Consider the following 12614-nt stretch of genomic DNA (forward strand, 5'->3'; position numbering starts at 1 on the left):
AGAGCCACAGGCCACACTGGGGCCGTTTAGGCCACGCAAGGGCCTCTTAGCCCCAAACTCAGCACGCTGAGCCGGTCCCACTGAGATCCTGGGTTCATCTCGCTACGGTGGCGAGATGTTAACTACCTCGACCTGGTATGCAGGAGGTCGTGGGTTTGATCCCAACCCTGCCTGCTGTATATTTCGAGTTTGCGTGTCTCTTTCCTCGTGGTCACGTGGATTTTTCGCTAGGTCCTCCGGTTTTTCCCTCCACATTTAGAATCAACGTGCGTTTAGAGTATTTAGCTTCTATAAATGTCCACGTGATAAGCCACTTCGTTGATCTATCATTTGTGATAGGCAGGTGGCTTTTGAAAATGCGCTATATAGCTCAGTGGGCCTTACCTGATAAAATAAAAATAGTTTCAATCCAGGCAACTGCCTGTGATTAAGCCAGGTTCTCATGTGTAGCGAGTTGATTGTGTCGGGCAAGTTATAATCGATTGCACATTGCAAAAACGGATCGTATAAAATTTGGTTCTACATGTAATTTTGCTGAATTCCAGCTCTGAGAATGAAAGAAAGACATAGGCTTGATTATCATGCGATGAACATCACCCTGTGTGGCAAGGTTTGTAGGAAAGTGCTGCCATTTGCTGTGTGGACTAGAGGTCACTTGAATGTATGTACATATGTTAAACTTATTTTTCACCGTACGTAGCCAATCGGGAGGTGCGGGGGAAGGACAAACAAACTAAACATATAAAGCAGTTCTCAACAAATGAGTTGGAACGTGATGCAGGCACACATGGCCTACTTTTTTTAAATGACGTCAAGGGACGACAAAGGGGGAAACACATCCTGATTCAAGAAAACAGCGTTACCCTTGCTCCATTCAAGTTACGGTAGCCTTGGCTGTTGTACGACATTCTTGGCTGCGGGGTCGGCTTTCAGTTCTCTCGCAAAGCGAGTGCGGTGGCTGGGCATGTGCAGGCAGTCGGGGGTCACGATCCAAGAGGAGCCCGGGGGACACGGTGACAATGAGGGCAACATCAACAACGACGAGGGCAACGACAACGCCGAGGGTGCAGGCTCCAAGGGCAGCATGTGGGGCAGAGATGGAAAGCAGCCGGGCCGCACCGCTGCCCTGCGACTCAACAAGGGCAGCCCTGTGCGGAAGCGCGTACGCTATCGCCACCACTCGCTGGAGCGGAGCCACGGTGAGTTCCGCTCGTCGTTTAACAGATCAATCGTCGTTGTCAAGAGCCTGTCTCTCCACTGCTGGATGAAGGCCTTTCCACACACCGTTGCCATCGCTCGCTGTCCCGTGATGCCACGATCCATCGGTCCGCCTCGTGTGGTCTCATCCTCCCGAGCGCATTCCCTCCATTGGATGCCATTCCGTCACTAGTCTCGTACGTCAGCCGTCATCCATTCTTGCGACATCTACTCAAGCCCCCACTTTTCCAAACAGTCACATTGATCTTCTTGGTTCTTTCGGTAAAGTCATGTAGAAGGGAAGTAATAAAATAATAAAAATAAAACATAATAAAATAATTCTCACGACGTTTGGGCCACAACGCAAGCAGCCGTCCTCAGGTGAAAACCAGGTCTATCGAGGAGACAGCGTCTGAATGAAACAGCACACGTGCTTGGAGCATATATATAAGCTGGGTTGGAAGGGGGGGAAAGGGCGCCTTGACAAAATAATTTGCATATCAATAGGAATTTAGCATATTTATGGGAAATGCAGGTATGTGATTAGTACTACTTATGCCCGTGCATTATGCAGGATTAGCAGCATCAAAGGGAGGGGATATGGGAAATGCAGGTATGTGATTAGTACTACTTATGCCCGTGCATTATGCAGGATTAGCAGCATCAAAGGGAGGGGATATGGGAAATGCAGGTGTGTGATTAGTACTACTTATGCCCGTGCATTATGCAGGATTAGCAGTATCAAAGGGAGGGGATAGAGGTAGCATTAATAAAGGGAAGGAGTGTTAATAGTATGTAGCTGCAGTAACTAAAACCACCACGTAAACAACTAAAGTATAAACTACATAGTATCATTATACTAAATATACTCTACAATAAGCTGAGTTACTAACAGTAAGTAATACATTACAATTCTACGTCGTAAAAAAAATAATATGCTTTCATCTAAACTTTATTCTCTTACATCACACGAGTCTACACCGTACTATATACTGCCATAGACAAACCCAACATTAAATTATATACTGTATTGCTATAAACCACTATGTATTATTCTACCCACCCTAATGTATATCACACTGCTGTATATTCACTATACAATTACGATACTATATATTACTTTGTACATTGTATTAAGCATACACATTTTATACTATTTGTTATTATACACTGCTTGCGTTGTGGCCGAAACGTCGTGAGGATTATTTTATTATGTTTTATTTTATTATTTTATTACTTCCCTTCTACGTGACTTTACCGAAAGAACCAAGAAGATGAATCCCTGCAGTCACGAAAGCTTTAAATCGAAATTTAAAGTCACATTGATGTATCTTAATTCACGTTCGTTCTCTGAGCCCACATGTTCCGCTTCCGGCCTCTCATGATTAATTACCAGTGTACATCGCTGTGCGCTCTCCGTGCGATAATTTTTTCCTCTCTGCACGGGCTTAGGCTCGGGCACGTGATGTCTGCACCCCAAGTTAATGTTTAAGCCCGGTGTGATGTGGGATGTTCCAGATTGTCCCATGGCAACACTGCGCCAGCAGCACCAGAGGAGGCAGCAGAAGGAGGAGCTTATCTTTGTTCCAGACACTCTGGCTCTGGATGTACCGGATGTGAAGGTGACAGGAATCATCTCCAACTCCACTGTGGTGGACTTAGTGCATAGCTCTTATCTGCAGGTCAACTCTTCTCTGTTTGTGTAGATTATTATAATATTTGTTTGATCCAGGAAAGCCTGACTCAGTCTCAAGTCACTTATTCAGGAAGAGGGTCCTGCTAAGTTTTCTCAGCAGGGGGCGATGATTTGTGATGCATTTGTTTCCTAGTTAAGACATTGAAAAATGTCTCGTCAATTTCAAACCGTTGAGTGAAGTAACTTGATGCATAGATTTTCATGACCAAATGTATGTCTTGAAACCCTAATGCTTTGCGCGGTTTCAAGTGAAACGTCGTGTAAAATTTCTGCATTTTATCGTGAGCATTGTTCTTTCACTTAGGCGCAGACAATCTACCAGCGAGACACAAATATAATCATTAGCGCTTCGTTAAATGCTTGCGCACCTGACAATTTAATTTGTATATGTAATGGTTGGTGGTGGAGGGCTTGACAGCAATACATTTTGGCAGATCATTACGTCGCTTAACCCAAACGTTGAGGTGCCCGATACACAATCGTGTACGTCTGAATAAAAATAGTTAACAGGAAGGTTGATTCCAATTGTATGTATTTATGTACTGTATGTTGAACTTCTTTCGCACCGTACGTAGCCAGCTGTGCTAATCGGAGGTGCAGAGGAAGGACAACAAACTAAACACAAAAAGCAGTTCTGAATAAAAAAGTTTTCAATCTAGATGATGATTTAAAAGTGCATATCTTCCAGTGGCTTCCTAATATCAGAAGGAAAAGCATTCCAGACGGCCCGGAGAAGCGCGTCCGAAAGCGCACGATGCGGTGACCTATTTGTTCGATGGCCAGACAAAAGCTGCTGCTGCTGCTGCTGCGAGGATGATCAGAGTTTCCATGATGGTTTTACGCTCCTCGACGATATCGGCGAAGTGTCACGGTTCATTAGTAATGTCGGTGCTAGTTCTGAAGATTCTGCGGCATTCCCGAGTGACTATCTGAGCCGTGCCACTTGTCATGGCGTCGTCTTTGCAGCGCCGCGTGAGTGGCGTCGGCACGGCTACCAAATCACCACTACCGCCGGCACGAGGCACCGGGCCATCCCCCCCATGGGGCCCAAGCACCCCGGACGTCTGCACCACGCCATCGCCTTCCGAGCTGGGTGATGACGGTCCCCCAGCACGCGCGCCGGAGACACGCTTCATCTTCACACCGTAAGTTACGCCGAGTTGGCGATTTTGCGAATGCACCGGCATCCGTTCCGCGTTGACGGACTCGCCTTTGCGTTTGCCCCTGAGAAAGAACGTCGGTCGCGTCTTAATCAAACAAATTTTATCCACGCAAATGAATATCACACTGGCGGGGGACTATGTCGCTCAGTTGGCCTGGGAACGCCTGAGAATTCCCGCAGGAAGAGTCCATCGGTAGAGAAAGGGAGGTCTGGACCACCACGAGTCAACATGCTAGCGCCGCGACCCTCACCAGGACAAGTGGACTGAGAAACGAACGAACGAATCCATAAGAGGTTTTTGGGTTAGATCGCGTAAATATATCAACGTGTCGTTAAAACCCGCCACCACCCGACACAGCCAACTAGTAAGGGTTGTCACATAAACAAAACATACCAATTCGTCACTAGTACAGCACACCGGTGTGTTGGAGAGCCAAGCCACAACATTTACAAACTGAGTATGACGTTTCGCCAGTAATTACAACTAGCTTCATCAGGCGACAGCCAGATTTGTGGAGAAGTCTTACTGTTGTTTCGTTCCTTATGTAATAAAGGTCGTTGAGGCGACTTCTGGAATCCGGTCTTTTATTCACTTTTCATTACAGCTCTCCTTCACGCTGCTGACCGGCAGTGTGAGAGGGATAGAGAGAGAGAGACGCGCAGCCACGTGGCAACTTGGAGCCCCGCTCTCGCGTGGCCTCCTCCTCCATTCGTTCCAGTTCTGACCACGTGTTGTTCGTCTCCACCCCTATTTAATACCCGGGTCACGTGGTACATTTCCACCTATCCTGGTTAGGCTCTATGGAATATTCCAGACTCCCTCGTAGGCTCCCGGGACCACGTCCCTGACTCATCTCCCCATTGGCTGTGGCCAAAGCCAGCAGAACCAATCCTCTCCTTACAGCTGTCACCTTTCCATTACGTCAGGGCCATGCCCCTAGGCTTCCCCCCATTGGCTATGGACCAGAACCGGCAGAGCCAATCATCATGACGAGTTGTGATACGTCGGTGAGACGGATATATCCTCACATTACACTTATATAGAGGCGTAGATGTGTTGACCACCCTTCTGCGCTCTTGGGAGTGGAATTCCGGAGGCAACGTACATTATGCATGTGCATTATGTGCGAGCCCTTTGAACTTGTCCTTCCTGTCTATTGTGTTTATTCAAATAGCCCTACCAACGGTAATCACTATTGCAGTACACTGCCCTTTGTAGACATGCATTTAAATAATTTATTAGCTGATGATCGCTTCCACGCAGCACTAAAACAGTAGCTATCCGAACGGTTAACGCTATTTTAATTTATTTCAATTTTGATAGATTCTCTAAATAGTCTTGGCCAGTAGTAGCTAGTTTTGCACAAAACTTCAATATTATCAAAATCAATTGAGTGACTTTGTTGGCATGCGTGTTCTGCTATTGCTCACAGTTGCATTTGGGAGAATGTAATATTTCTCTGATGTTCTTTTAGTCTCGTGCTGATCCTGTTTGCCCAACATAACATTTACCACACGTGCAGTTAATCCTGTACACACCTTCTATTGATAGCTTCGGTAATACATATTTTGTACCAGATATTAGATTCTGTATTTTATGTACCGTGCCAAATCTGACTCGGATGTTTTGTTTTTCCAAACATCTGGCTAGTTTATCAGTTACTCCCGCAATGTACGGTATTTTGATCGTTTTAATTACTTGGGCAGTTTCAATGCTCTTGTTAGTTGATTTGTTTATTTAATTTAAATAATAAAAATTGAAAAAGGTATTTTGTATTAATAACTTTTATATGAATACAGTATTTTTGGTTTGTGGAACGAATCATTTGCATTATTTCTTATGGGGAAATTCGCTTTGATATACGAGTGCTTTGGATTACGAACACGTTTCCGGAGCGAATTATGCTCGCAATCCAAGGTTTTACTGTACACATTACCATACACACCGTGCTATACACACAATACCATACACACAATACCATACACACCGTACTATACACACAATACCATATACACAATACCATACACACCGTACTATACACACAATACCATGCACACAACCCCATACACACAATACCATACACACCGCACTATACACACAATACCATACACAATACCATACACAATACCATACACACCGTACTATACACACAATACCATACACACAATACCATACACACCGTACTATACACACAACACCATACGCACAATACCATACACACCGTACTATACACACACACGACCATCCACACAATACCATACACACCATGGTATGCACACAACACCATACACACCGTACCATACACACAATACCATACACACCGTACTATACACACAACATCATACACACAATACCATACACACCATGCTATGCACACACACGACCATCCACACAATACCATACACACCGTACTATACACACAATACCATACACACAATGGTATGCACACAATACCATAGACACCATGCTATACACATGACACCATACACACAATACCAAGCACAGAATACCATACACACAGTGTTGTGTGTTTGGTATTGTTTGTGTACCATTCTATGTATGCTATTGTGTCTATACCATGGTGTGTATAGTCGGGTGTTTACAGTATTGTGTTTGCTATTGTGTGTTTGCTGTTGTGTGCATAGCATGGTGTGTATGCTATTGTGTCTATGCTATTGTGTCTATAGCATGGTGTGTGTGGTATTGTGTCTACAGTATTGTGTGTATAGCATGGTGTGTATCGTATTGTGTGTATAACATGGTGTGTATCGTATTGTGCGGTTTTATTGCGGTTTTAGGAAAGGGCGTTTCTGCACAGATGCCATACTTTCTGTCTGTCTGCTACAGCTGAGGTGTAGGGAATTCCAACAAGACCTATATCTCTGCTTTATACTGGTAGCAACCTCCTGGTTACACCAGCCCACAGGGGATTATTGTGTCCGTTCGCCCGCCCGTCGTGCATCCAAAAATGGGAGGGGTGGGGCTGGGTGGAGAGGGGAGGGTGGGGAGGGGCTGGGTGGGGAGAGTGAGGCTGGGTGGGGGGTGGGAGGGGTGGGGCTGGGTGGGGAGGGGCTGGTCACCCCGTGGTGCCCTTATAACCTACTCACGCCGGCTTGTGCCCACCCTCACAGTCGGCCATATTTGCGGAATACACCACGCCGCCGTTGACCCTGGCCATTGACCGAGCAACCCAACGTTCCTACCAGCTCCCTCTGCAGGAATGTGTTTGACCTGGTCAAGGCCTATTATACCATCAGTAGGCCTGGCCTCTGGGTTGTTCTGCGTGCTTTCGGAGTCCCTCTCCCTCTGCTCACGATCATTAAGGACCTTCATGATGGTGAGCGGGCCCGGCTAAAACTACGTGGCCAGGAGTCGGAGCTATCCCCTGTACACCTTGGGGTGCGACAGGGATGTTCTCTGGCTCCCACATTATTTTACACCTATTTTTACCACGTAGTTCGTGAAGCCTTCAATAGCTCTACCGGAGGAATTTACATCTGGTACAGATACAATGGGAGGCTGATCGATGCCCTGGTGCGGTCGAGGGATGGCTTCCTATTGCTCAACCATGTTATGTATGCCGATGATCTGGTAATTGCTGCTCACTCAGACGTGGAGTTGGAGGCGCTGCTGCTGAACCTGGAGCTTGCCACTTAGAGGTGGGACCTTGCCATCAGCCCCACCAAAACTAAGCACCTGCTTGGGTATTTTGTACCATCGGACACTCCACCGCCGCAAACTCCCAATTGCTGATGGGGCAGTTGTGGAGAGAGTGGAGAGTTGCCCATACCTGCGCAGTGTGCTCATGACCGGCTCCGGTTTAACAGTTCTCACTCCGAATCAGTCGAGCGGCATTGTCTTTTCATCGGTTGCGTAGCGCTGTGTGGAAGCTACCTGGTTTGTCGCTCCGCACGAAGCTTCAGGTCTTCTCGGCCACAGTCATTCCCTCCCTTCTCTATGCTTGCGAAACGTGGACCCCCCTAATGGAGCATCTTCGCCAGTTCGATACATTTTAGGCTGGCCTGCCTACGATCCATCCTGGGTTTAACCAGGCTGGATTGTGTGAGGAGCTCACAAATCCTTTAACGATGTGGCCAAAGTCCCATCGGTGAGCTCCTCCGGCAGGCAAGGCTGCGTTGGCTGGGCCATGTAGCCCGCATGCCCAGCCACCGCATACCTAAACAGCTTTTGTTCGGCCGGATCGTGGGGGGTAAACGGGTACGGCACGGGCTACAGAAGAGATGGAGTGATGTGGTACAGGAGGATGTGGAGCTGAGTGGACTTGCCGATGACTGCTTCCAGTGCTGTCAAGATCGGCCTCTGTGGAGGAGGCCCGTGAAGGACGCTACTGCTAGTTGGAGCCAGTTGTCCTCCAACAACAACGGAGGGCGGAGGAGCGACGCTCACAACAACGGGCAGAGCGCTGGGTGACTAAAGCACAGAAAGTTGGCACAGTAGGGGGCACAGGTGGTGCATCAGCCATTCGTCTCATTCAATCGACCTGTCGCATCTGGGTCTGCCCCGTCACCTCCTGCCAGCATGCGTTCAACACTTCACGTGGCCTCAAGGTGCACATAGCCTGCCACAAGCGTTGTGGTGACGTCACCGCCACTTAGTGCCGAATGGCGGTTGTTGTTCTTGTATGGTATTGTGTGATATTTTTTACACTTTTCATTATTTTTCTATCTACGTGACTTTAACGAAAGACACAATGAATGTACATTATTAATGTTTGTGTGTAGACAACTAATTTTCCTATTCCTTGCTTCTATTGCTCAACTCATGTAGACAGAAACCTGGTCTTTTAATAATCAACTTGCAAATATTCACATTTTCGGTAAAGTCACGTAGGTAAAAAATTGAAATAAAAATTAATAAATAAAATAATAAAAAAATCACGACGTTTCGGAGGCAACACAAGTCTCCGTCATCATGTGGGACCGTCACAGCCAGATTTGCTGTATCAAGTGAGGCAGGGATTCCAAGATGCAAGTTCTTAAATACAAGTTAAGGGGGAGGGGGGGGAGCTTATCAGAATGTGGTAGCCAATGAATGGAACGTATTGGGAGGGGGGGGACGGGGCTAAAAGAGATGTGCGTAGACGTGGACGTGTTTGTGTGCAAGCCCCTGTTGTTGCACATGATAACGTATTGGAAGGGGGGGGGGTGGCTAAAAGAGAGGACGGGGAGTACGTGTACGTGGACCTGTTTGTGCACAAGTACCTGTTGGTGCACATGATAGAAGAGAACGAAAATGCTCATGGTTTTTTTTACCAGTGTTGGCTGACAATCAAATACGAAAAAGGAGAGTACTGTTAAACGCTGGGGATGTTAACACTCGGTAAAGTAAAATAGTGTTTGTCAGATACGATGGTCCAAAAATGTGTAGTTAAATCTTTTTTGCATGGTTAATAACATCTTTCCAATGATTACTAAGTTTGTACCCATCATCACGGTTGAAATTATGTCTGTGTTTGTATATCTGAATGGCTTCGTGTACAAACCTTTGATGGTAGCCAGAGGGTTAGCAGAGCCCCTTGGTCTCGGAAAAAACAATATCATGAGAGCCCACCGCGTTGTAGCAATGATCGGCAACGGCGGAAGACTCAATTTTGCCGTGTTTCAAATCTGACTTGTGCTCGCGTACACGATCAGAGACATGACGTTTCGTTTCCCCAATGTAACAATCACCACAGCTGCAACTCAGTTTATAGACTCCAGGGTATTGCAAGTCAGGGATGACATCCTTCACAGATGGAATTAGATCACGGATTTTATGTACTGTATTTAAGAACTTGTATCTTGGAATCCCTGCCTCACTTGATACAGCAAATCTGACTGTGACGGTCCCACCTGATGACGGAGATTTGTGTTGCCTCCGAAACGTCGTGATTTATTATTATTTAATTTTTATTTAAATTTTTTACCTACGTGACTTTACCGAAAAAACTAAGAGTATGAATCCTTGCAGTCACGAAAGCTTCAAATTTAGAATTCACATTTTCGTTTGTGTGCCCACAACTAATAATTTATTAATAACTTGCTCTGCGTTGATATGTTTGTTATTGTGTCAAATCACGTTGATAGAAACCTTTTTCTTAAATAATCACCTGCCAAATATTACAATCGTAATGTTGATGTGCGGACAATTAATATTGCTGTTCTTTGCTTCTTACGCTAAACTCATCTACATTGAAAGTGTGTGCAAGTCGATGTGTGTGTCTGTCTTTTTCGCCCGGGCAACGCCGGGTACTTACCGCTAGTTACTAATAAACCCCAATGATCCGATCGAAATTAGGGATTTCGATCGGATCATTGGGGGGGCACGTGCCACCCCACCCCCCCCCCCACTGGCTCCGCCAGTGGTAGCGGCACCACTGCCGCACTCTACTATAGCCGGCGCCAAACTGCCACATGCCCCTACCACATGGCCTTTTACCATGGATTCCGTTTGGAATCGATTAAATGGAAAAGGTTTAATGAGCGTTTACCTGTGAGTGGAAACTGGAGCATCTGGAGAGATCCCCCGCATGCGAGGGAGAAACACTATCCCATACAGATGTAACAGGTGGAGTCCAAAACTTTGGTGTGCGGCCTCCTGGCAAGCCTGGGTAGGAACATAATCAAAGTTATTTTGGGTTAGATCGCATAAATATAAATGTATCGTTAACTCGCCACCACCCAACGCAGCCGATTAGTAACTTCTGTTCTCAGCCGTTGTGGACGCAAGCCCCCCAGGGCGTGCGGACACACGGGGTTGTTGGGGCCTCTGCACCACGGGTCGCTCCAGGCGGCAACACCGACCTCGCCTGACCCGGCCTCCGCGGAGACTGACGCGGACTCGCCGTCGCTGCTGGGCCGCAAGCTGTCAAGCCAGGAGCCGCCTGCACCGCCGGGGCCTTTTACCGTCGCTTCGATCGAAGAGGCGCAAAACGTGGGGACCACGCCACCCGACGCGGTCCCCGACGTGATGCGAGACTTCGCCGATTGGAAGATCACAGCTGCAGAGTCGGTGTGGTGGCGGAGGGGGCAGCGGTGGGCAACGAGCGACGAACGGGGAGAGCAGGGGCGGCGAGCCTCGGGGAGCCGAGTGGTGACTGGGACCTCCCCCCCGCTGGAAGCGCGAGGGGCAGCGTCCGTGCTCACCTCCTCGGGTACGGGACGTCTGCTCGAGCGCCATGGGTGGGGCGGGAGGGGGTTTAGTTATTCATGCTTTGTGGTGGAGTGCAACAGTGGAGAGATGTTAACTACCTCGCCTGGTATACAGGAGGTCGTGGGTCCGATCCCGACCCTGACACCTGCTGTATATTTTGAGTTTACGGTGTCTCTCTCTCCCCGTGGTCGTGTGGATTTTTCTCCGGGTCCTCCGGGTTTTCCATCCACATTTACAATCAAAATCACGCGTTTTTAGAATTTGGCTGCTATAAATTTCTACGCGATAAGCCACTTCATTGAGCTATCATCTATGGCCAGGTCGCTTCTGAAACCAAGCTATATTGCTCATTGGGCCTTACCCTGGTAAAATAAATATAGTAGTTAATAGCTTCGCTAGTAAGGTTAAACGCATTCATGCATTAGATTTGTCCATCTGTCTGTTACTGGCGGAGGGGGGTGGAGGGAGTCACTATAACTGTTTAAGATGACCCAATATTATTTCAACTTTAGTTAAAAGTTGTGTTGCCATTTGGGTCTTGCCATATTGTGTGGCCTGTGTGTGGCATGTGTGCATGTGGTCTGTGCGTGGTCTTTGTGTGGCATGTTTAGTGTAACCCTACCCCCTCCCCCTGTATTTGACATCCGTGCTTCGCTCTGTATGTGGCTCGCTTGTGCCAGGCGCCGCAGCTGCTACTCCGGCGGCGGATACCGATGGGGCCGAAATGATGCTGTGGCGCATTGACCCCTCCGCTTGCCTCTCCCAGTATGATGAGGACAGCCCGACGGCACAGGTAGATGCAGCGCGAGGTCTCCCGTGAACGCACTTGCCAATTTCCGGACGCTGCTCAATTGACGCAACGGAACTTCCGCATGGACGAAACTTCGCCATAGCCACGCTCGCGCCGTGAGATCGTCGGGCGAGAAGCCACCCGGTAGGCTGCGTCACCAAACCGCCTTCGCGTCGCCTTTCCAGTCATTCCTGGAAAGGTTAATTATTTTAACTTCTAATTAATGATTTGATCGTTGTAATATTTACATTCTTTAAAAATGTTTTACTATGAAAAGTGATTTTGTTTTTTGTATTGTTGTAACTTCCCCTCGTCTCCACCGCCTGCCCACCCGCCTCTGTCCACCTACCAGTACACGGTAAATGGGTTGCAGCACAGTCGATCAACGTCAGGTTGTGTGCGGTGTGGTAAAGTGTGGGTACCTCTTTAAGTGATTTGCTTACCTTTCCTATACTTTTCACTCCTATCGTCGTGTGTAGGTCTGTTTGTTGCCGTAACGCTCATCGGATTTCCTCCCGCATTATCAATAAATATTCTGACTGATACAGGTGTATATATTTTTAGGTTAGGAGTAGAGTTGCAATGACTGTCCAAAACACATCCCTAACTTTTAGTA

General features: G+C 47.4%; 1 protein-coding gene across 10 annotated transcripts in view; it reads left to right on the forward strand.

The window, feature by feature from the left end:
• Positions 1-12614, forward strand: part of LOC144940586 (uncharacterized) — a 35000-nt gene that overhangs the window by 5612 nt on the left and 16774 nt on the right. For 9 of the 10 annotated variants that reach the window (XR_013639141.1, XM_078866798.1, XM_078866804.1 and 6 more), the window contains 5 exons: positions 973-1199; positions 2716-2819; positions 3860-4038; positions 10770-11209; positions 11889-12001. Coding sequence is in view for 8 of the 10 variants with exons in the window: in XM_078866798.1 (XP_078722924.1) it covers positions 973-1199; positions 2716-2819; positions 3860-4038; positions 10770-11209; positions 11889-12001 (1063 nt within the window). In the remaining 2 variants the exon portion in view is untranslated. Of the gene's footprint in view, positions 1-972; positions 1200-2715; positions 2820-3859; positions 4039-10769; positions 11210-11888; positions 12143-12614 lie in introns of all 10 variants that reach the window. The other variant, XR_013639142.1, reaches the window with a different exon arrangement.

Source organism: Lampetra fluviatilis, chromosome 23, assembly GCF_964198595.1.
Source record: "Lampetra fluviatilis chromosome 23, kcLamFluv1.1, whole genome shotgun sequence".
In the NCBI taxonomy this organism is placed as follows: Eukaryota; Metazoa; Chordata; class Hyperoartia; order Petromyzontiformes; family Petromyzontidae; genus Lampetra; species Lampetra fluviatilis.